Below are 24,971 nucleotides of genomic sequence, written 5' to 3'. Positions count from 1 at the left end.
TGCTCTTCCAGAAATAAAAATGCCCTTCAACTCTGGTCTAATTCTTTCATCCTGCCTTTCAATTCAAAATAGAGAGGCATCCACATCCACCTGAGCCAACTGCTAAAGAAACTGGACGTAGATAGATAGTCCACAGAGAGAACAGAACTGGATCAAATCCAAGTATCCTCCTCACAAACACAACACCGAACCAGAGGAGCTTGGCTCCTAAAGCTTTGACATTCATCACCCTGGCTCCCACTGTAATATTATCGCTACCAAAGAAACATGCTTGGATTCACTTTTTAATAAGGTTTGATGTATGATAACCAAAGCGGAACTACACTGGCATTTCCAGTACCAAGGGATAGATCTTTCTAAGGCTCAGTTCCCTCTTGCATCCGTGTGTCCACAGACACACAAGTACAGTGACTTGAATGAGCCCTTTAGGGAACATCCAGCTGTTGATGCCAAACACGTATCAGAGTTCCAGTGACGGAAATCAAACAGACATTCTGAATCATCTCATCCGGTTGCCTGGTTGCAGGCAGAGCTCTGAGTGTCTCTGGCAAGTCCTCTTGCTCAGGGAGATGAAGCCAGTTGCTGCTGGCCCCTGGCAACTGGGATTTTTAAAACAGTTCTTCAATTTCAACATATACAGTTATCACTCTTAGACCCAACCCAGATTTCCTTTGTGACTTTGGGCAAGCCACCCTTCCTAAAAATCTTACCTTAGCCACCTGGTAATTATTCTATTACTATCTGACACTTAAGGCTTACCATGTGTCCTCTATGGGCTCTAAGTGACTATATGCAGTACACGTATATATAACATATAACAAATAATATGTTCTAAATATAAGACAAACATATATATATATATATATATATATATATATATATATATATATATATATTTACTTATACTAACAACAATGAAACAGAGACAGAATTTGAATAACTTGCCTCCAAATTATAAAAGTAACAAATGACCAAGCCCAAGACTCAGCTCCAGATCTTTGCCTCCATACTCTACCCTTAGTAGAGGAATTATGGGGGACTAAGAGCTCATGACATTAACTTCCTTCCAGGAACAATATCAAGGTGACAGCAGAACAGTAGTGGGACAGAATATAGTAACCTAATTTCTTGCTCCTACCCCACCATCCATCTGTTGCCCCCACATACTCCCCTTGACTGCCCCAAATCTTCATCTTGCAAGGGTTTCATCCAAAGGGTAGTTGGAGACAGACAGCTCCCCTATGACCACCCTGGAGCGGTTCACCTGTACACCAGGTCCCTTTTGAGGTGCTGACATGTCCAGCCAAGGTGACTTCCTTACCCTTAAGGAATGCATTTCTTCATCCATTCAACAAATATCTAGCAAGCACCTATTCTGTGCCAGGCCAGACACTGTACCAGAGACTGGGAATACAGCAATGAACAAAGAGGGATAGTCCTAGCCCTTGCAGAACTCACAACCACATAAAGTGGCAGACGGTGTGTACTTGAAGAGAGAGGGGAAGTTAGAGGAAATGTAATGGGAGAGCTCCCATTTGGACAAAATTTTGAAGAAGAAGTGAGTTTGTCAGCCGGACGAGGAGAATAAAATGTTAGGCAGAGGGAGAGCATGTGCAAAGGAGTAAAAGAAGGAAACAGATCTGAGGGTTCCAGGACCATAGGGTTACTGGCGAATGACAGCACAACAGGAAATCTGGGTACAAACATCAGGCCGACTTGTACTGAAGAAGGGCCAGGGAAGCCAGGAGAAGAGCCTCCCCACCACCGCACACCAATAAGATGAGAGGGAGGAGTGCGAAAGGAAGAAACCGACAACCATGGAGGTTGTCAGTGGATGTGCAGAAGAACTCACGGAGGATGAAAGCGCTGGAAAGGATGCGGACAGATGGGAGTCGAGCCAAGCAAGACACACTCTGCACAGAGTACTACCAAGGACAGAGCCCTTGACAGCTGGGGAAGCTTGGAGTTTTCCAAAGGAGACCCCAAGGCAAAGACTACTGTGCAGGAAGTTTACTTGGGAGGTGATCCCAAGAAAGCAGAATGACAGAGTGGGCAAAACAAAATGGGACAGAAAGGGAGAAAAGCCCATCAAGTGCAGGTTAATATGAAGGTTCCTGCTGTGGGCCACAGGAGAACTATCCCAGTGGGGACCAAGAGGAGACTTCAGAGCGGAAGGATTTATCAAAAAAACTCCATCCCTCCCTGGTAGAGGGCTGCCCCTGTGGCATTAAGTCATCAGTATGTTCAAGCTGTCCCACAGGCTGAGCAAAGCTCTCCTGGCTAGCAGGAAGCTGCTAAGCAGAGCCAGACAGGTACCCGAGGGAGGAAATTATCAGTACCTATAGGAACCGGAACTGCAGGCAAAATCTAAAGCAGGTTGCCGGACTGTGGTGTCAAGCATCCCACAGCTTCTGCAGCAAAAGGTTCCACACTTGGCCACCAGAATGTGTGCAGGATAGCAGCAAGGGGGCAAAATTAATTGGGGATCCACTCAAATTCAGTTCCCCAAGCAAACCATCTCCCGTGCATGGTGGACTCTGCAGCCAGACCATTAGCCTTCTCTTGCTCTGTTAACTAACCAAAACTGAAACTCAAATATATATTCTCCAAAATTCGAAAAGGCCTGCCAGGGATTGTGCCTCCTCTTATTGGTAGCCAATGAAGGACATAACCATCTATTTTTCACCTTGAAGGAGCTGCCTCAGCTAGACATCCCCTACCCCCACTGAAACTTTACTAAGGAGACTGATCTTTCAATGTTCACAGGCTGCATCTCCCACCCTGTGGCTTCCGTATGTCTCCCTAAGGTGTCTTAAGTTCTTGCTCCTTCCTGCTCATCAGATCTAATTAACATAATCACCCAAATAGTGATCAAGTGGGGCACCAGGCTGGCATAGTCGGTTAAACATCTGCCTTCAGCTCAAGTCATGATCTTGGGGTCCTGGGATCAAGCCCTACATTGGGCTTCCTGCTCAGTGGGGAGATTGCTTCTCCTCCTCTCTCTCCTGCACACTCTTTCTTTCTCAAATAAATAAAATCTTTTACAAAAAATAGTGATCCATTGTAATCTTGTATGTCAAAATGTCCAAAGCTTTTGTAGACTTATGTTATGACAGAAGGCAGGATAGGTGGTATATTCCTGAGACAAGACTGAAAATACACTGTTAGTTGTGCTAGGTAAAAGCAAATTGCTTCTAGTGGCTCCTGGGTGACTCAGTCAGTTGAGCATCTGACTCTTAATCTCAGCTCAGGTCTTGACCTCAGAGTCATGAGTTTGAGCTCCACATTGGGCTCCATGCTGGGCATGGAGCCTACTTTAAAAAAATGAGGGGTAGGGGGCGCCTGGGTGACTCAGTGGGCTAAAGTCTTCAGCTCGGGTCATGATCCCAGGTTCCTGTGCCCAGCTCTCTCCTCGGCAGGTAGCCTGCTTCCCCCCACTCTCTCTCTCTGCCTGCCTCTCTGCCTACTTGTGATCTCTGTCGGTCAAATAAATAAATAAAATCTTTTTTTAAAAAGGGGTGGGCAAATTGTTTCTGGATACTGCTGGTTACACTAGATAAAAGCAAACTGCTTCTGGTGATACTTACAAATTGGTAATGAGTTAAAAAAAACATTTTCTGAGCCAGTATCTGCATACAGATACCAGGGGCTACGTTCCTCTGCAGTATTAGCTATTTCCTCCCATACTTTGTGCTTCTCTCTCTCATTATGGGTCTAGTGACAACAAGAAGAGACTGGAGTGAGTCTGGAGGACAATAGGCATCCTCTTATAATGCAGTTTCCCCAACTAAGATTATTAGACTTCAAGCCAGAGGCTAGTCTACCCAGATGAAGACAAATAGCCTTCTTCCACCACCAAGGCAAGTTCTGAGTAACTGGGGATTCAACACTGTCAGCTCTATCCAAGCCCATCAGATGTCCCCATTCTAAGACTTAAGGTCCCATTAATTCTCAATGTTCTAACTCTCACAAGAGAGTCATGGCAAGGCTACGAATTCAGTGAAGGTTGAGTTTCATTTTCAGCAAGACTGGCTCTGCAGCTATAAGAAATAAATTATCTTATGGTTACCAGAAAAACTCTCTGGTTCTCTATAACTAGAGCTTAGAAATGAAACATCCCATCTTGTCGTTTTCTTTCTCTATGTGATCCAAAGTTCCCAAAATAATCCATCCCAGGCTACTGTCCTCTTTCATCATCAATGCTGCCACAGGGGTCAAGGATGCCACCCGCCCGCTCCCCAAAGGTATTTGCTTCAGTGAGTGCTTCATCACAGTTAACCATACATGGGATAGTTTAGAGAATTAATTTGCTACCAAATGGATTTTGACACCAAACTTTCAAATACAAAAAAAAACTCCTTAGATTTCATAATGTTGTGATTTTTTTAAACTATAGATACAAGATTATGAACTTGTGGGGAGAAGGGGAGAGAAATTATATCGAGGAGAGAAGAGGTTGTATACGTGAGCTAAAATTTTGATTTCTTAGAGCAAGAATTAAATAGACAATTTCTACAGTTGAAAAGAAATTGTAATACAAGCACTTACACAGGGATATCTCCAAAAGAACAAAACTAAATTGCTTACAATTCTGTGGATAAGGAATGGATGACAAATGTGAATCAGGGGGCTATGATGAGTCTGTTCATACTAGTTCTTTTTTAACAATCTGTGAATATTATTTGATATTTTTTAATTCTAAAAAATTTAAGCCAGGTCCAGAACACTCAGGGATGCCAAGGAAAGACATTTAAATTTTAAGCCTAAAGGACAGGGAACCAACAAAAGTACTTAGAAGACTTGTATGATCACAAAGTGGGTTTTTTGGAAGATTTTTTGAGAGAGAGAGAGAAAGTGCATAAGCAGGGGGGAGGGGCAGAGGGAAAGGAAGAAGCAAACTCCCTGCTGAGCATGAGGGACTCCATCCCAGGACCCTGGGACCATGACCTGAGCTGAAGGCAGACAGCCAACTGAGCCACCCAGGTGCCCCCAAAAGGATTTTTAAAAACGGTCAGGGGCGGGCGCCTGGGTGGCTCAGTGGGTTGGGCCACTGCCTTCGGCTTGGGTCCTGATCTCAGGGTTCTGGGATCGAGCCCCACGTCGGGCTCTCTGCTCGGCGGGGAGCCTGCTTCCTCCTCTCTCTCTGACTGCCTCTCTGCCTGCTTGTGATCTCTCTCTGTCAAATAAATAAATAAATAAATAAAAATTAAAAAAAAAAAAACGGTCAGGGGGGTTGGCTATGTCAAGGGTGAACAAGACTCTTTAGATGAACTACTACTTTTAGATGAACTACTGGGACTTCATCAGGATAAAAAGCTTTTGCACAGCAAAGTAAACAGTTGACAAAACTAAGTGGCAACCTAAAGAATGGGAGAAGATATTTGCAAATGACATATCATTAAAGGGCTAGTATCCAAAATCTATTAAGAACTTATCAAATTTAATACCCCCCAAAAGTTAAAAATCCAGTTAAGAAATGGACAGAAGACATGTACAGATATTTCTCCAAAGAAGACATAAAAATGGCCAATAGACACATGAAAAAATGCTCAACATCACTCGGCATCAGGAAAATACAAATCAAAAATGACGAGATACCACCTTACAACAGTCAGAATGGCTAAAATTAGCAAGTCAGGAAACAACAAATTTTGACAAGGATGCAGAGAGAAAGGGAACGCTTTCTGTTGGTGGGCGAGCTGTGTGCAGCCATTCTGGAAAACAGTACGGAGGGGCCTCAAAAAGTTATAAATATAACTATCTTATGACCCAGAAATTGTATCCAAAGGATATAAAAATAGTGATTTGAAGGGGCACATGCACCCCAGTGTTTATAGCAGCATTTATAGCAGCAATGTCTACAATAGCCAAACTATGGAAATAGCCCAGTTTTGTCCATCAACAGATGAATGGATACACACACACACACACACACACACACACACACACACAAAGGAATACTACTTAGCCAACAAAAAATGAAATCTTGCTATTTGCAACATGGATGGAACTAGAATCTATTATGCTAAGTGAATTCAGTCAGAGACAAATCCGTATGATTTCACTCATATGTGAAATTTAAGAAAAGAAACAGATGAATTAGGAGAAGAGAAGGAAAAATAAAGTAAAATGAAAACTGAAAAGGAGGCAAAACAGAAGAGACTCATCTTTATGGAACAAACTGAGGGTTGCAGGCGGGGAGGGGATAACTGGGGGATGGGCATGAAGGAGAGCACATGATGTAACGAGCACTGGGTGTTACATGCAACTGATGAATCACTGACCTCTATACCTGAAACTAATAATACACGATTTCTTAACGAACTTGAATTGAAAGAAGAAAATGCCAACAGTAAAGATCTGAGACCCACAAAAGAAGTATTTCCAGTAATCTCACCAAAATCTAGAGAGAATGCCGGTGCTCTGAGAGCTCAAGCACAGGCTTTATGACATTTGCAGAGATCTCGGGAATCCTCCAAAAATACAGGAGATGTAGGAAAGGTACCAATGCATGCTTCGATGAGTAAATTTATGAAAATAATCATAGGCAACACCTGTCAGGTACCTGCTCTCCATTAAGCACTTTTCATACATTAAATGCTCATAAACACCCAGTGAGAAGTTATTAGAAATGAGGAAAATGAGGTGCAGATAGGACCATAAATCGGGAAAATAACAACCTATGAATGGGGAAAGCAAACCTAAGTTGACGTGATTCCGAAGCTCATGCTCTTGATCACTCATCTGTAATATCTAGTTTCTAGAGAAATCTAAGCATTGACTGAAGAAATGAAAGCATGTTCCACATTGTGAGTTCGGAAGGATTCTGGTGTAGTTCTGGTAACTTGTTTTCTCCATCATCAGCTGATGAACCTTTGCTGAATACCTACCTGGACCTGAGAGAGCATCAAGGTCATCTACCCAACCTGTGCCAGAATCTCCTCCAGCCTCTGCCCAAGTGTGGTCCACAGACCAGAAGCATTGGCTTTAGTGCAAGCTTACTAGATATGCAGAATCTCAGGCCTTATCCTAAACCTACTAGATTAGAATCTGCATTTTCATCTCCCCATAGTCCTCTCAAAGCTAACTACCCACCTCCTCCAGTATTTCCTAGACCATGCTCTTCATGTCTCCCATTGCAGTGGTACCCAACCTAGAGGACTTGAAAGTATTCAAGGGTGGAACCCAGGAATCTGTATTTTTACAGACTTCCCAAGCACAGCTAAGGCCCAGATCTTAGGGCTCAGAACCAATGCCAAGCATGCCCTCTAGTTTCTTAACATACTTCATGGAGTACAGCTTGTCTTCATAGAGCCGAAGATGAGGATCAGGCCAAAGTACATGCATTATTATGGCCCGTGATCAGAACATATGATTTTAATTAGTGCAGCCTGAAATGGGGCAAGCACTTATAAGATAGTCTCATCACAGTGAGCCTGTATCAAGCTTGCTGATAATCAAAATTCCACCATCTACCCCCACACATACCACCCATAGGAGCTGTTTCAAAGTCAAGTTTCCCTGGTTCTCTACATAAGCTCTCTATTGTCCTGAATTTAGATTTAAGACTCTATACTTTTTCCTCTTAAAATTCCACTTGTTGTTTTGAACCCTCAATTTCACCTGTCAAAAGTTCTGCATCTTTATTCCATCCTTTATTGGAAAGCAATGAATGGACTGGGAGTAGTTAGACTCGAGAATCAGACATGCTGAGTACCATCAGATTTACTGGAGACAAATGTCTCAAATGTCTCTGCCCAAGACTTAAGAGGTCAGCTCAATGCTGATAAGAAATGTTCATGTAATAGGATACCCATTGAGTGAATTAAATAATGGCTGATGGCAGGGATACTGGCTAGGAGACTGGCTAGACACTTCCCCAAGTGAGACCAGATGGTGGTGTGAGCTGAGACCCATTCAGTGGTAAAGGAGGAGGATTTAGGGAGCTCTTTGAGAGGTAGAAACAATAAAATGTTTGGGGCAATTGCATGTCTGGGCAAAGAACAAAGAGTCACAAGGACACCAGGGTTTCTGGGCTGAGCAAGTATGGGGAATGTGGTTGCTGAGAGCAGGACCAAGTGCAACCCACCTCGGCCCACCCACAGGAACGTCTGAGGGCTCCAGGGAGATAGAAGTGCCCTCCAACGCCTGTGTGTTTATCTGGAACAGGACCTTTACCTTTCTGTACCTAACTCAATTGTGACACTGATCATCCAAAAGTAATAATCTCTGGATGAACCTTGAGGACACTATGCTAAGTGAAATAAGCCAGACACAAATGGGTAAGTATTTTGTGACTCCACTTACATTAAATACCTAGAACAAATTCATAGAGATGGAAAGCAGAACAGTGTTGCTAGGGGCTGGGGAAGGGGAAAAATGGGGAGTTAGTGTTTAAGGGGTACAGAGTTTCTGTTTGGAATAGTAAGTTCTGGAGCTAGGGGGTGGTGATGTTTACACAGCAGTGGGTATGTCCTTCATGCCATTGAACTGTATACTTGGGAATAGTTAAAACAGAAATTTTTAAGTTATATTTTGCCACAAGAACAAAAATGTTTTCAATGTAATCTCAAGTTATCAACCATCCATGTTGATAATTATTCCTCTTTTTTGTCTGGTTAAGCTTGGTTGGGACTGAGGAACTGACAAGTCCTCAGAGGCTTAAATGTTCCGTGTAATCCACTGAGAAGTCACAGCAAAGGCACAAGGGCAGAAAGAGATGAATCAGAAAACAATCTGTGGAGGCAAAATGTCAGCTGCTGTTATGGCCCATTACGTAAAAATAATTTTCCTGCTTCTGTTTTGTGAATGTTTTTGCTCTGATCTCATTTCTATCGCCTTGGATACATCTCATTAGAAATTTCTGTTTAAGTACTTTCTGCAGCTAACCTAAATTGAGGCACATACAGAAGTCAAATTAAGGCAAATCTTCACTGGGGCTGTGAACTGTACCTTCAAAAACATTTATATAACCTAAAATTTAAGATTTTAAGTCCATGCAAGAGTCTTGAAATAAAGAGTTGCTCCATTTTGAAATTCCCTGATGTAGCCTCACCCTGTGACACAACCCTCTGCTCTGCACACTGGAATCGCTTAAAGGAACTTTGAAATTTACTGAGACCTGCCTCCTAACCCAAGAGTCTGATTTAGTTATGGGGAGTCCCGTGTGGGCAACAGGATTTTTTTTTTAAGATTTTATTTATTTGACAGAGAGACAGGGATCACAAGTAGGCAGAGAAGCAGGCAGAGGAAGAGGGGGAAGCAGGCTCCCTGCTGAGCAGAGAGCCCGATGCAGGGCTCGATCCCAGGACCCCGAGATCATGACCTGAGTCAAAGGCAGAGGCTTTAACCACTGAACCACCCAGGTGCCCCACAACAGGATTTTTTTGTAAGCAAATTTCCTCCGGTGAGTCTAACTTTCAGCCTTGGCTGTGAACCATGACTAAGAAGCTAAGACAAATTCATCCCACCCTGAAAATGAGGGAGAAAGACAAATATATAATGACCTAACCAAAAATATACAAGAGTGATACCATCACCAAAGCAGAAATTGATCTTAGAACTCTAACCTTTTAGAGCTAGGAAGCAATTTCAAGACCACTAGAGCCATCGGTGTTTCTCAAAGCATGACCCCTGAACTGTCAGCATCAGTTGGAAACATGTGAGAAATGCAGATTCTGGGGCCCACTCCAGACCGGTAGGATCAGACTCCGAGGTAGAGCCCCAGCAATCAATGTTTTATTTATCTATTTTTCTGGCAATCTGTGTTTTAAGAAGTCTCCCAGGAGATTCTGGTAGCTGAGTTTTGGGAAGCGTTGTTAGAGCAGTGATTAGGAGCTTTAAAAAAAATCCCACACTCCACAAAGATTCTGATTCAATCATTTTTTAAAACTCTTCAACAGATTCTAATGTGAAACCAGGGTAGAAAACTAAACAAGTCCACCCTGTATTGAGACCAGGAAAGACCAGCCCACGATGAGACAAGTAGTTAGGACCACAGTCTGAATGAGAACCCAAATCCCTTGATTCCAAATTGATCTCGATGTCCAGTAAGCAATTCTGGTTCTCTTATTAGGAATACTAAATCTCTTCTAGTATGGATTTAAATCATGACTCAGTTCCAAAACTGCATTGTTCCTTTACTTACAGTGCTCTGGTCTAGGAACTTGATCCTCTGGTTCTCTTCCCTATATCCCTCATGGTGGATAGAGAAGGTCAGAAGACCAGCCACATCAACACCAAGGCAAAATAAAAATGCCAATATGTCCTAAATAAAAAAAGGAGCCCCACAAGTCCTTGCAAATATCCACAGAATACATGCAATTTGTTAACATTTTAAAAGAGATTATGGGCAATGTTTTGCAATGTCCCATTGGTTTCAATGCTGAAAAGTCTTCTTTAAGAACGCTGGCAGTAAAGCTTTCATCATAGTTGAAAATGCAGAGGAACTTATTTTAACCTTGGTCTTGCAGAACATGCCACCAGTTAGTATTTGGGGCTACAAGCCCTGGAGCCTGACTCTGGCAAGTTTATTTTAAAAGGACTGCTGGAAGAATACAAGATGCCAGGACACCTCACACCTAGAGTCTTAGTAACCAGGGAGGTGTCAGGGCCGCAGAGCAAGAATGAACAAGCAGCCTCTAACACTCTGCGGAACAATGCAGGGCTGGCTGTCTTCCATGCTTCTCCCTCTCCTTGAGAATCAAACGACTCAAGTGAGCCCAACCAAGCCCCAGTGAAGGTCCCAGCTCTCTGCTAGGAACCTGGGCTCTTTGCTCGACACTCGCCAAGACTGCAGGGAACAGGAGGGGGTAGTTTCCCAAGGAGTATAAGGGGGCATGTACTGAAAGACGATGGATGGGGACTGAGCAGGTGAAAATACTCACCAAGTCAATGACCTAGGGCTACACAAGGAGGGAGCCATGCTGTACTTGTTTGTGTAAGTATTAACTGCCCTGTCTACTCTGTATTCTATCCCAAAGCCAGACACACTGTAGGCCTTCAGTAAATGTCTGTTCACTTAAAAAAAAAAAAAAAAAAAGCTGACAAAGCTTAAGAACATCCTCCTGGCAAGTGGTCTCCACCTCAGTCTCACCAAGTCAGCAGGTGCATACTTGGGTGCAGAATAGTAATAATGATAATGACGACAATGATGATGATTTGATGATGATGACAGGGGTGACTGGGTGGCTCAATTGGTAAAGTGACTACCTCTGGCTCAGGTCATGATCCCAGGATCCTGGAATGGAGCCCCGCGTGGGTCTCCATCCCAGGATCCTGGAATGGAGCCCCGCGGGGTCTCCCTGCTCAGTGGAGAGTCTACTTCCCCCTTTCCCTCTGCTCCTCCCCCAGCTCTCTTGCTCACTCTCTCAATAAGTAAAATCTTTAATCATCATCATCATCATCATCATTCTCAGCATATTGTATTTTTTCCTCCAACTTACTTCTAACAAGTTGGTCTGGTCCCGTTTTCTCTTTAAGTTCTCTATTAGATCCCCACCTTCAAAGACCTTTCCCTGCTTCCAATCCTCACCCCTCTCAGGCCACTTGCCCCATAAGAAGCCAAAAGAAAGTGGAGGTGGAAAGAAAACTTGACTAACTGGACAGAGAGAAGGAAACAACTGCAAGGTCAGAGAGGCTGAATTTGGTCCCTGTCCATCTTCCTCAAGTTCACATCGCTTTTTGGTAACAGAACTATGGATTAACTAGCCTTCTCCCCACCTTTTCCCAGTCCTTCCACAACCATGAAGCCACCCACACATTTTTTTTTTAAAGATTTTATTTATTCATTTGACAGAGATCACAAGTAGGCAGAGAGAGAGGAGGAAGCAGACTCTCCGCTGAGCAGGGAGCCCGATGTGGAGCTCGATCCCAGGACTCTGGGATCATGACCCGAGCTGAAAGCAGAGGCTTCAACCCACTGAGCCACCCAGGCGCCCCCCACCCACACATTTTGAGTCTTCACAGTTTGTTACTAATGTGACACAGCTACCTAGACACAACTTTTAAAAATAAACAAAATCACTAGTTTCTTAAACAATTGACCTCTATTGGAAGTCACTGCATTTGAAAAGCATTTGAAAGCACCAGAGTCATCATTACATACAGCAATAATTGTATCTTAAATATGTTTATAGAAATAGAAATTAGCAATATGGGTCTTAAAACTCTCCATATACTTTGATCCAACAATCTCACTTCTAGGAATTTATACTAATAATCACAGATAGATATATATAGATATAGATATAGATATATAGATATCACTGCAAGATATTTACTGCAGCATTATCTATAATAGTGGGAAGCCAGAAACAACCTAAGTAGCCAACAGTAGGGGAGTGGTTAAGTCAAATAGGATGTCCATAATGTAGCATTGTAGCATCGTGCAACATCACAATTGTTGTAGATGAGGCAGCACCTGACATGGGAACATGCTAATACGTTTACAGGACATTAACTATAAATGGAGGTAACAGAGTAACTTTTTGTGTGTGGGGAAAAAAATTCCACAGATAGGGAAAAGAATAGCACAATCTATGCATGAAATTAGTAATAGCGGCTATCTCTGGGTAGTGAAATAATGGAGAATTTTCACTTTCTTTACTAAGTTTTCTTTAAAAAATGATTTTACATTATTGGGGCACCTGGGTGGCTCAGTGGGTTAAAGCCTCTGCCTTTGGCTTGGGTCATGATCCCAGAATCCTGGGATCAAGCCACCCATCATGCTCTCTGCTCAGCAGGGAGCCTGCTTCCTCCTCTCTCTCTGCCTGCTTCTCTGACTCTCTGCTCAGCAAGGAGCATGCTTCCTCCTCTCTCTGCCTGCTTCTCTGCCTACTTGTGATCTCTGTCTGTCAAATAAATAAATAAAATCTTTTTTAAAAATGATTTTACATCATTAATAATTATAAAATATTTTCATTACAACATAGGAGTATGATACTGCTATTGAAAAATGTAGAATTCATTTCCTACAGAAACCTCTTGAAAGTATCCCTAGCATTCCAAAACTCTACCTTTTCATTTCTTACAATTAACACTTGCTGAATTACACATTAATTTTTTTTTATTTCTCAACTTCTAACAAGTAGTTCTGGTCATGTTTTCTCTTCAGTCAGTTCTGTTATATCACAACCTTCTAAGACTTTGTTCTCCCTCAGACAATTTTTTAAAGATTTTATCTATTATTTATTTATTGTTTATTATTTTATTATTTATTGATTATTAATTTTTTGATTGATTGATTGATTGATTGAGAGAGCGAGACTCTTAAGCAGACTCCATGCAGGACTCAACCTGAAGGCCCTGAGATCATGACCGGAGATGAAATCAAGAGTCGGTTTCTGGGGCACGTGGGTGGCTCAGTGGGTTAAGCCTGCCTTCAGCTCAGGTCATGATCCCGGGGTCCTGGGATCGAGCCCTGCAACGGGCTCTCTGCTCAGTAGGGAGCCTGCTTCCCTTCCTCTCTCTTTGCCTGCCTCTCTGCCTACTTGTGATCTCTCACTCTCAAATAAATAAATAAAAATCTTAAAAAAAAAAAAAAGAGTCGGTATCTCAACCAATTGAGCCACCCAGGCACCCCAACACTTCTCTCTTAACCTAACATGTAGCACAAACCTGTGATTTGGGTCACCTTTGCGAAAGGAAAAGCAGCCAGACACACTGAAATGCTGGGCGCAGAAAACTAAAATTGCCCCTACCTCGTGGTGAACTCTCCTCATGAGCGGACTATAGGGCTCTCAGAATGCTAACACATACCATGTATTTGACAGAACACTGAAATCTGTAATCAGAGTTACAAAACAGGCAGGCAACCTATAGAAGCTAAAAAAAGACAAGGAAATCGATTTACGCTTCAAAGCCTTTAGAGTGAACACAGCCCAGCCAACCTCTTGATTCTAGACTTCTGACCTTCATAACTAGAACAGAATAGGCTTGTATTATTTTAAGCCATAAAGAAGTTACAAAGCAACTATCTGGAAGAGTGGCTTTTAAGGAGATATTGAAACCTGACATCCTTCGGTACTCTGGGATAATGAACTAGAGAGAGCAACCACAGGTCCCAAACTGCTCACACCTGTTTCCCCAGTGCAATTCATAGCAGGCCCTGTTCCCTCCCAAGTATCTCAGAATAGATCATCAATTAGTTTGACTACAGACCTCACCTGGAATGCACGTTTGCTTAAAAAGTCAAAAGTATAAATTACATTCAGCTCCAAGAGCAACTTTACCCCTAGCATTCTGATTCTATATATAAGAGAATTTGAGACACATTAAGTTTTTTAAAAATATATTTTTAAGTGTTCAGTGGTACTTTTTGTTAAAACAATAAAAACATGTCATTATTAGATTGTAATTTCTCACATTTGCAAAGAAATGTTATAAATAACCAGAGACCATGATTATCTAGTTCATTCTCTTCTGTTTTTCTAAATACTGAATTTCAGAACCAGTAATTAAGATTTGTAAGAAATGGCTTTGGATAGAATAATAAGCAATCATCCTCCCAAGACACCAATGAACACATTTCAGAACAAACAAGGACTATGTGACCTCTCCCCAAAAAAGTCTTAGGAAATCATGGAAAAACCTGCCATTTACCTACCCCTGTAAATGTCATACAAGCCTCTATAGTTACGCCTTACACATATAAACAAGCACACCTGGCAAATAACTTTTACTTGCATATTCAATAACATCTACTGGTAGTGTAAAAAAAAAAAATTGAATTTTTTTTCCTTGAAAACTGAAAAGTACATTTAATTTTATCTCTTTTATTCTGTAAGTACCCAGAGTAGCTAATTTAGATTAATTAGCTGCATAAGTCTTAAAATTCGAAGTTACTCCTATTATCCTGGCTGCAATTCTCATTTATAAGAACTGAAATGAAAAAAAACAAAAACATTCTCCCTACCAAACAAAAAGTTCTGTGAGGTAAATGTGTTAGGTAACCGCACTATAACCATTTCACAATAGGCATGTATTAAATCACATTGTACCCCTTCAACTTACCTGTGATAGGTCAGTTATGTGTCAGTAAAGCTGGGACGGGGCAGATGAAAATGCTCCCCATTTTGGTAAAACAATGATTTTTTTTTTTTTAAGATAAACTATGTAACATAATTTAACTATTTTAAGTGTGGTGCTGGTGGTGCTGGTGATCTTTTTAGAGAAAACAATTTTTAAAGAGGTAAAAACACTCCTAAAAAAAAAAATCCATCGATCTTTGATTTGTTGATGATTAGTAGCAAAGAACTATTACCTACTCTTGATTAAAAAAAAAATTGTTTTCTGACATGGACGTAAATTTTAACGGAAACTTTAATATTATTTACTATTTTAAAATGCTTACCATGTCCCTTTGTTGGTTCGAAAACTGGGAGACCAAGGGAGGAACAGGAGAGAGAAGCAGGCCACTCCACGCTAGTAAGCAAGGGAATGCCGTTCTGGGAACATGGTCTGGGACCACCACAACATGAGATCATCTCCACACCTGTGAGCCAGAATCTTGTTTATCAAGAGGCCTTAACTGTGTTCAGATGGTCTCAGCAACTCCTTACTCTCTGAAGGCTATGTTCTTGAAAAGGCTCCTGCTATAGGAACAGTGGGCAGAAAGGGGGGAGGGACTTTCCAAGGAAAAGGGAGGAGACGTCCTCTCAATGACCTCGTCCAACATCCTTCTGAAAATGCAGCCTATCTCTGAACTGTGAGCTTTTACCTGTACACATGTCAAAAAATTAAACTGATTTCTGACACACAAATGCTGCCTATATTGAACATCACACACAATGTTTGAAATATTAATTTTATTAGGAAAGCACTGGATAGTTGTATTAGATGATACAATCAATCACTTCGTTGTAATGTGGTCTGAAGACATCAATTAAAATCTGGCTTTTCTCATCCATTCAACAAACATGTAAGCACCTATAAGTGCTAGGGACTAGAGATGCAGGCTAAACAGCACATCCTTGCTCTCAGAGAGCTTACCCTCTAGCAGGAAGCCAATATTAAAGAAATATTTATGTTTCTCATATATATGTAACACAGAGAAAGTGGCTGGTGCTTTACAAGAGCACATAGTGTCTAATATCCAGCCCAGGGGAGTCAAAGAGACAAAAAGGTAAGTGTTTAAGGGAAGGTAGAATGGTACCGGCAGAGGGAACTCTGGGTGGTGGACCCCAAGGTGGGAAGGACTCTATAGGTCCAAGGAACAAAAAATCTAGAACAGCTGGAGCACTGAGCATGAGGAAGAGTCACAGATGAGACAGAAGAAGGGATGTGATGATCGTGGTCCTAGAGAGCATGAGGGGTCTGGTACTTCTACAGGGAACCAGTGAGACATTTAAGCAAGGGAGGAACATACCAGATGCACACTTAGAATGGTCATCTTCATCTCACAGTAAGAGAGAGGCAGTACTAGCTAAGACTGGATGCAGGAGACCACTTCTAAAGCCCATGGTAGTGAAAGACAAAAATAATGGGGAATTCAAAAGATAGGAGGCAAAATCAATGGATCTTGATGATTGAATGATTGAATCTGAGGTTCCTATAAGACCATCGGTGCAGACATCCAGTAGACCTGTTAAGATACACAGGTCTGGAGCTCAGGGAGAACAGTGTGAATGCAGGAATCATCCACATTCAGACAGCAACTGAAGCCATAAGGGCTAAAATGACCTGATGAGAATAAACCAAACCATGAGAAACACCCCCATTTAAGAATGAAGAGAGGGCTAGGGGCTGAGGAGAAGGAATGGGGAGTTTCATAACAGAGTTTCAGTTTGGAATGATGAAAAGTTCTGGAGCTGGACAGTGGCCTGGTTGCATAGCCATGTGACTAGATTTCATGCCACAGAACTGTGCAGCTAAAAATGGTTAAAATGGTACATTTTGTGTTATATATATTTTACCACAATTTTTAAAAAAGAATGAGGAGATACGTTCATGTTGTTTTTGTATCTTTCAGAATCAGAATCTATTTATGTTTTACTAATGAAAAATTGGGACAAATGGAGAAGGGGGTGGGAGAGAAATGTGTGGAGGAAAAGGGCCTGGCAAAGGAGACAGAACAAAATGGGCCAAAGAGTTTGGTAGAAAACCTAGAGTTACAGTCTGGAAGCTAAGGATAGCACTGCTAGGAACAAGTGTTCAACTGCTCTTCGTGCCGCAGAGAATTTAGTCCAGTAACATCGGGAAAGAACCCACTGGCTTCAGCAACATGGAGGCCAACCTTGGAGAGGGCTCTTGGCAGTGGAAGTCAGTGAGGAGAGGGATGAAGAGAGATGGGGAGGAAAGGGAGCCCCCAGAGCAGACAGCAGCAAGTCTGACTGTTAGGAAAAGGAGCAGGATGGTGGCTGAGAGGCAAAGTAATAGATGCTTTTAAAAACTGTGTGTGTTAAAACAGCATCATGCATAATCACCAAAGCAACCATTTCAGTGGAAAAACAACTTTCTGTGAACAACCTCAATCATCCCTGGAATTTATAGGTTAGGGGACTTTTCACACTACATGTGGGTTAAAAAGGCTAACTGTAAGTTATTCTCTTCATTTTATGGGTTGTAAATCTGGGCCGCAGAAAAATTTCTCTAAGAAAATGGACAGAGAATTAAAACACATCAAATAAATATCCTCACTTTTTTTTTTTTTTTAAGGTAGAAAAGTAAAATGCACTCTGTTCAGGAAACAATTTCACTGTAACAGCCACATTTGGGAAAGTCTAAAATTTTAAGGCTACTAGCACATCCATTTTTGGTGCACATCCCATGGAAGAAGCCTTGGATTCCAGTTACATCCTCAGGATGCCAAAGTCAGTCTTCTGGATTGGTGCGTTGAGCGCCGCACTAAGACTGAGACCCAAGACCAGTCTGGTGTCTGCCGGATCAATAATCCCATCATCCCACAGCCTGGTAAAAGAACGAAACATAAATCATTAGGAATCCATCACCAAACAACCATTTACACAATTTACGTCCAGAAACGCTGAGGTTTTTCTTCAGGTCCTAGAGGGATCTACTGCTGAGCTCCCTTGTACTACTTTCTCACAACTGAAACCGCCTTCAAAGGAGGGGAAAGGAGAGAGAAAAATGACAGGACTTTCACGCCAGGCCCTCACAGAATGTCAGAGTGAGCGATGGCTTTGGGAACTGCTTCAAGAAACCTCAGAATACTCCTTGATCTTAAAATGTTTTTACATATTTCAGGAAAATGTCTTCTGTTCCTCTTCTGCCAAACCAACTGTACAAGTTGATGTGTTCCTGTTATTAACACGGAAAGGCCCAGGAACCCACATAATAATCTCAAACCAAAGTCTCTACTGGAAAAGGTGTATTCCCCCAAACTCCCATACTTTTAAGAAATAATGACAATTACTGAAGAGACTTCACTACATTTGGCTAATAAAATACCTTCAATATAAGTCCTTTATATTTTGCTACAATAGGAAAATAAGTAATTACTTTAAGCTGCTTACAAAAGAAACTCTGAAGTAGGAATGTGTTTGCTTTTCACCAACAACCTCAATTTTATAAAGAAAAATGAATGAGAAATACTGTTTTTTAAAGGTCATTAGTAGGTGGCAGTTCGGCCTTCTTTAAACAAACTGCCTGCGGTATCTGGACAAGAGCATCAATTATTAAACCATACTTATACTGACAGACCATGAATCAAATCTTTGCTCATAAAACATTCATAATAGGGACCCTGAAGTATCAACAGCCAATAAGGGAAGGCCACCCTTGTCATGCATAACCAGGTCAACTGATTACACTCCCTTCTGTAGCCAACAGCAGAAGAATCCAGGGAGCACGGTGATGCCAGGGCCTCCTTCATGATGGCCATGAATAAGACCGCTTCAGGTAAGAGGCACTAATCAAACGCCTGAAAAAGTTTGGAATGCAAAAAGAAATGAGCAGAAGAAAACGGGCATGCTGCACCTGTAAGATGAAGGATTAAGAGAAACACAGGTCAGAGCAGCGATAAAGAAAGCGTTCTCTGAAAAGACAGGTCCAACCATGGCAGAGCTGAAACAGACCACCGAAGCTTCTTGTTAAGCCGAGATTTACTAAACCTGAAGAAGGGGCCATAAATTGACTTGAAAATCCTTTCATCTTGGAAAGAAAATTGCTGTCCCCCTGCCACCAAGTGTTTCAACAGAAGGGTTACGTATCCTCAGATAAACAGAAAAACCTTTGTGTCTTACAATATTTATTTCCAAAGATAAATCTATCTGGGCCATATGTTCTCCTGCCTTGAATACAGTCCATTTAAATAATAATACTGATGTAAGCATGAAAATAATAAGGGGTTCAGTTTTTCCCAAAAGATGACTTAGCCAGGGCTGAAAAACTTATTAATGGCTCACTATTTTTCGAAGTTTAATATTTCAACTGTCCTTGTGAATTTCACTCACGATCTTACAGAGAAGCTTTAAAAAACTATAGATGAGCTTACAATTTATTATTTTCTCTTAAACCTTTTTTTAGGGTTTTCTATTTCCTCATTGCTTTTACTGGCTACTACAGAAGTCTGTTTAAGTGATGGTAAACAAGATAATGTTTCTGTCTCCAAGACTATAAAATACTTTGGTCTTAACTCAATGAATCAAAGACCCCCAACAACAAAATATACCTGCAAACTTGCTGGTGAAAATACATATTAATGAGAAGAGAAAGGGGCCTTTTAAAGATGCCAAGTAGTGTTCTTTTTATTCTGAAATAATTATGGTCTTGAAAATAAGTATGTTTCACCCTTGTACCCCCAGTGCTAGGAGTAGCGCCTGTCCCAGAAGTTGTGCTCGATGACTGAATGAATTCTAATTTGCTATTTTCTTCTCTCCTTCCTCTCCAGTTTGCCTTCACTAGTAAATGATATAAATCACAGCGTAACCTAATTTTAAAAGACACAAATAGTTATTTGCTTTATTCCATCTGCCCAAGGGATAAGAGGAGGATAGGAAGCTTAGATTATTCTTCCAAATGAAGAACATTAAAGTTGCTGAAAACAGTGGTCTGAAGGCACACACGCCAGCCCGTCTCCAAGCCGGGCAGGCCATGATCATTTATTACCTCATTAGGCAGGGTAAGAAACAAACAGAACCAAGAGCTGCAATGGCGTGTGAGGTGATTACTTGGTGTTGACACAGAGACCCTGGCTGTGAGTAATCTCCTTCGGAATGCACACGCACACTTGTTAGCAATGCCAATGAGTGTCCAGCCAATCTCGTGTTCAAAATGGGGTAAACAGGAAATAGTCAAAGAGAGTGGAATGACAGGAATCCACATGTTGAAGCAAAAATGGTAAAAGAACAAATTCCTAAAAACGACACAGCCAGGTAACTCTTAACTCTTCAACTTTTCAGCCCCTGTAGGCCCAGACTTCCCCTATAATTGGGATAAGGAAGAAAGGGGGGACGGTTGCAGAATCAAGACCAATGGTGGTGGATGCACAGCCCAGCCTGGAAGTAGGGGGTGATATTTCAGCAGACATTCCCATTATAGAGATAACAATATGAAATTCAGTGTGTCTGAACATTCTGCTGTGGTTCCCATGAAAGCTGGACCAACCCAACCGCCCAGATCTCTGTAAGGCTGCCGCCCACACAGCCCAAATTGAGCACATGAGGGAGGTGGTCATTCCCTGCTCATTCCCTGTTCCCACCTTGCACTGGAATAGTAAGGGTCTCCCTCTTCTTCAAATCTCTTAATGATGGGCTCTTTTAAGTCTGCTTCATCAGCACTGGAGAACTGAAAGAAAAAGGACCATGAGTAAGTCTACTGCAGTAAAATAAGAGATCCAATCAAGAGAACCTCATGAATAAAGGGGCAAGCACTTCGTGAGTAATGATGTTACAACCAACATCTTTATGGTGATATAACAGTGATTACAAGAGATGCTTTCACACACATGATCTCACTTGAGATGGGAGTGCCACGCCGGTGCACCATTACACCTCCCTTATCAGAGACATCCTGAAGCTGTTCAGTATAAGGTTCAAAACCAAGGGTATCATTGTGTAATCTAGCAGGGTCCAACAATGGATGTGAATTAGACAGTGTAATGAAAGGGTAACCTTATATTTAGCAGCTTCTGCTGAAGTTGGACAAGTAGGGAATTTTCATTCAAAAATTTTTAAAGCTTAAAGGGGTAAAACAACAACCACAACTTGAATAAACTCAAATTGCTGAGAGATGTTTTACTCTAATTAAAAACTTAGTGGCTTGCCCACCAGTATTGCCAGAAACAAGTGATAATTCAGGTGTAAAAATCGTTATGCAAACTAATTTTGTAAGCCTGAAAAGTATTTTCAACTTAAAAAGTATTTCAGGGGCGCCTGGTGGCTCAGTTGTTAAGCATCTGCCTTCAGCTCAGGTCATGATCCCAGGGTCCTGGGATCGAGCCCCACATTGGGCTCCCTGCTTCTCCCTTTCCCACTCCCCCTGCTTGTGTTCTCTCTCTCTCTCTGTGTCTCTGTCAAATAAATAAATAAAATCTTTGGGGGAAAAAAAGGTATTTCACACCAAAAACAAATGACTTATTTCAAATAAATTCAACCTTCTTTTATGTACTTTCATAGTTTAATATTATTTTATGTCAAGAATTTGAAGGGAGGGGGTGCCTGGGTGGCTCGGTGGGTTAAGCCTCTGCCTTCAGCTCAGGTCATGATCTCAGGGTCCTGGGATCGAGCCCCGCATCGGGCTCTCTGCTCAGCGGGGAGCCTGCTTCCCCACCACCACCCCACCCCACCTGCTTCTCTGCCTACTTGTGATCTCTGTCAAATAAATAGACAAAATCTTAAAAAAAAAAAAAAAAAAAGAATCTGGAGCAAGAACCACTAAAATTCTGTACTTTCCTTTCATATATAAAACCAGACAAATCCATGGATCTGTATGTCAAATTAACCAAAGAACAACTATCTAGTAAGAGACCACTGAGTTCAGGGGTAAGTCTTCAAAATATCAGGTAGAGGGGCAGGTGCCTCTCCTCTGAGCCTGGGTGGCTGAGCTGCTTAAACATCTGACTCTTGATTTCGACTGGGGTCATGGTCTCAGGGTTGTGAGACTGAGCTCCAAAGGGGCTCCCTACTCATCGTGGAGTCGGCTTGAGGATTCTCTCCCTTGCCCTCCACACCCTACCCTGATATACACTCTCTCCCTCTCTAAATAAATACATAAAATCTTTTAAAAAATGTATCCAGTAGAATTTCATACTCCTGCTACCCCTAACATACATACACAAATAAACCTTTCATTTTGCTTTATTACAAATTGGTACTGAAGTGAATATGAAACCTCAGTTTTAGGTGTGCAGGGTTCCTGCTGCTTGGAAAAGATGATTTAGAACATGGGGCACGCATGAAAAGCATTCAGGGAGGTAGGGCCCGCCCTCCACGCTTCTCTTATCCCCACCCCACCAACCAGACAGCTGACCAGATGACCCCAAAATGGCAGGAAAGTGAGCCTTCAAGGAAGGCCTCCTCCATGTTATGCCCTGTTACGACACAACAGCGCACCTGAACAATTCTAAGAACACGCACCAGTCATCTGAAAGCTTGGTGCTTACACAAAATAGTCGTTCATAAGTTCTCACTAATAAAAATTAGTGAAGGGGCATCTGGGTGGCTCCATCAATTAAGTCTCCAACTCCTGATTTGGGCTCAAGTCATCATCTCAGGGTCATGGAATTGAGCCCTAAGTCAGACTCCACACTCGGCAAAGAAGCTGCTGAGATTCTCTCTCTCCCCCTGCCGCCACCACCCCTGCGCCGCTCCCCCCACCCACTCACGCACGCATGCACTCTCTCTTTCACAAAAAGAAAAAAAAACTAATGCAAAACTTTGGAAGAATCTCTGAGACACACACAAAAGGATCCATTTTAAAAACCTGCAGTGAAGAATCTGTCTTGATAAATTACCTTGTTGTTCACTCAACCCTTAGACTGTGAGTCGTCAGCCCCCAGAATGTCAGCTCTGCAAGGGGCAAGAACCACATTTTTTCTGAGTCATATAAATTTTCTCTGGAGCTTGGGAGCACGCTGTACCCTGTGGAGTCCTTTTTTGTTTGATGTTACTTATGAGACCTAAAAACTAATCCCTTCCAGCGCCCCTTATTAACATGCAGCAAAACAAAGCAGCCGCTTGCTGATTTGTCTTTCATCAAGCAGCTAGTGACCTCTCTGCTTTCCTCCACTTATCCCTGCACAGTATAATGTTATTCATTTCTCAATTAGATGACTGAGCCCTCCCACTCAAAGCCAATCTGAGGAGAAACTGAAAAAAAAAAAATTCTGCTGCTTTCAGTCCTAAAAATCACATTTCTTTAAATCACATTTCTTTATATCTCACTAACTGCAAATGACAAAGAACCAAGTATCTTTATGCCTCGGGCCCTCACAGGCATAATTTCCGAAGCGTTTTCTTGGAGATTTAGAAAAATTACAAGAAGGGACCTCACATTACGTGGCTTTAAGAAGAGGGACAGAGCATATGCAAATCAATATTGCTCGAAGTCAGCATCTTCTAAGTGAAGCCAGGCCCTGGGGTGAGACCCTGACCTATGAACACCGAGGGGTTCTGGGCGCACTGCTCCCTGCCTCCAGAGTGTTCAGTGGTAAAAGCCAAACCAGAGAAGCAGAAGAAATGACATTTACTTGTTTCCCTTCACGTGCTCTTTGGTCCTTTGCTACTGTGGCCAACACATTGGCTGCCTGCTCTCCTCCCATCACCGAGATGCGAGCGTTCGGCCACATGTAGAGGAATCTTGGGCTATGGGGGGAGAAAGGAAAAAAGATCAAGTTAATTCACTATACAACACAGAGATTTTCACAGACTTGTGTTTATCTTCTAAATTAGTAGTTCTTCATTCTAGCTGTGCATTACTAGGGGATTCTTTTTTTTAAAACCATGCTCAAAACCCACCCCAGGCTAATTTCCAGAGGTGTGGCCTGAACAGAGTAGGATTTCTAAGTTCTCCAGGTGATTGTGATGTGTTCTGATAAATTTTATTTTTCCATCTGATCTCAATTTACTGGGCCTAAAAACATACGAAATATCCCCTTCTTACCTGTGCTCATGCCCTGTTTTCCACTCCTGATATAAAATAAAGCCTTGATGCTTCATTTTTTAGTTTTACTAGGAGATTATCAAGTTTGCTAACCTTTTTAAACCAAACAACTCTGGGCTTCCCTGATTCTTCCATCTTTATAACGTCCTGTTTTCTATTTTTCTTGTGCTTAATATGCTGTTCTTCTGTGAACTTCCTGAGCTGGCTCATTGATTTTTGTCCTTCTTTTCATTTGTATATATATATATATATATATACAAATATATATTTACACATTTACATCTACTATATATGTTCCTCAAAGCAAGACTTTGGCTGCATCATGCAATTTATGACATGTAGTATTTTCGTTATCAGCCATTTCAAAATATTTCCTGATTCCCATTGTGGATATCTTCCAAGTAGCATGTTTTGCCTTAAACTTCATTTCACTCCTCCAGATGATACAAATTATGGTATCATTGATCAAGATGTGCGAATGACATTCTATGTTTCAAATAAACCCATAACGAATGGACCATATTAGACTTGAAGTGTGATTCCTTCAGAAAAAACCATGACAACCACCTACCTATATGCTCTGCCACACATCCCATAGTTTCCAGCCCCATAAGACCCCCCAATGATGATGGTTATTTTAGGCACTTTGGCACAGGCTACAGCAGCCACCATCTTGGCACCATCCTTGGCAATCCCTTCAGCTTCATATTCTCTACCAACCATAAATCCTAAAAGAAAGGAAAGAAAAAAGCCTCTGGATGATGGGATTTATGTGCAGAAGTCAAGCCCAACATGGTATTTGAAGGACATCCTGCCAACTATATTTTACTATAAGGCCTCTCACTGTAACAACATATTTATATGTGAAATCTATCTCCCAAAAAGTGTGCTTTAAAAGATCAAATAAGGGG

At 41.8% G+C, this 24,971-nt stretch overlaps 2 protein-coding genes across 2 annotated transcripts in view; both read right to left on the bottom strand.

Moving 5' to 3' along the window:
* CARTPT (CART prepropeptide) overlaps nucleotides 1–15,067 on the bottom strand; it is a 43,947-nt gene extending 28,880 nt beyond the window's left edge. The window contains exons 1-2 of the mRNA XM_047730278.1: nucleotides 15,013–15,067; nucleotides 13,701–13,824 (exon numbers count right to left, since the gene is read on the bottom strand). The gene's annotated coding sequence lies outside the window, so the exon portion shown is untranslated. The remainder of the gene's footprint in view (nucleotides 1–13,700; nucleotides 13,825–15,012) is intronic.
* Nucleotides 15,068–15,791: 724 nt separating this feature from the next.
* Nucleotides 15,792–24,971, bottom strand: part of MCCC2 (methylcrotonyl-CoA carboxylase subunit 2) — a 71,093-nt gene continuing 61,913 nt past the window's right edge. The window contains exons 14-17 of the mRNA XM_047730277.1: nucleotides 24,632–24,788; nucleotides 23,648–23,762; nucleotides 20,660–20,745; nucleotides 15,792–17,907 (exon numbers count right to left, since the gene is read on the bottom strand). Of these exons, the coding sequence (XP_047586233.1) occupies nucleotides 17,790–17,907; nucleotides 20,660–20,745; nucleotides 23,648–23,762; nucleotides 24,632–24,788 (476 nt within the window). The 3' untranslated portion in view covers nucleotides 15,792–17,789. The remainder of the gene's footprint in view (nucleotides 17,908–20,659; nucleotides 20,746–23,647; nucleotides 23,763–24,631; nucleotides 24,789–24,971) is intronic.

Source organism: Lutra lutra, chromosome 5 (genome assembly GCF_902655055.1).
Source record: "Lutra lutra chromosome 5, mLutLut1.2, whole genome shotgun sequence".
In the NCBI taxonomy this organism is placed as follows: Eukaryota; Metazoa; Chordata; class Mammalia; order Carnivora; family Mustelidae; genus Lutra; species Lutra lutra.
Note: the sequence above shows the minus strand (reverse complement) of the source record. Positions and strands in the feature narration are given on the sequence as shown.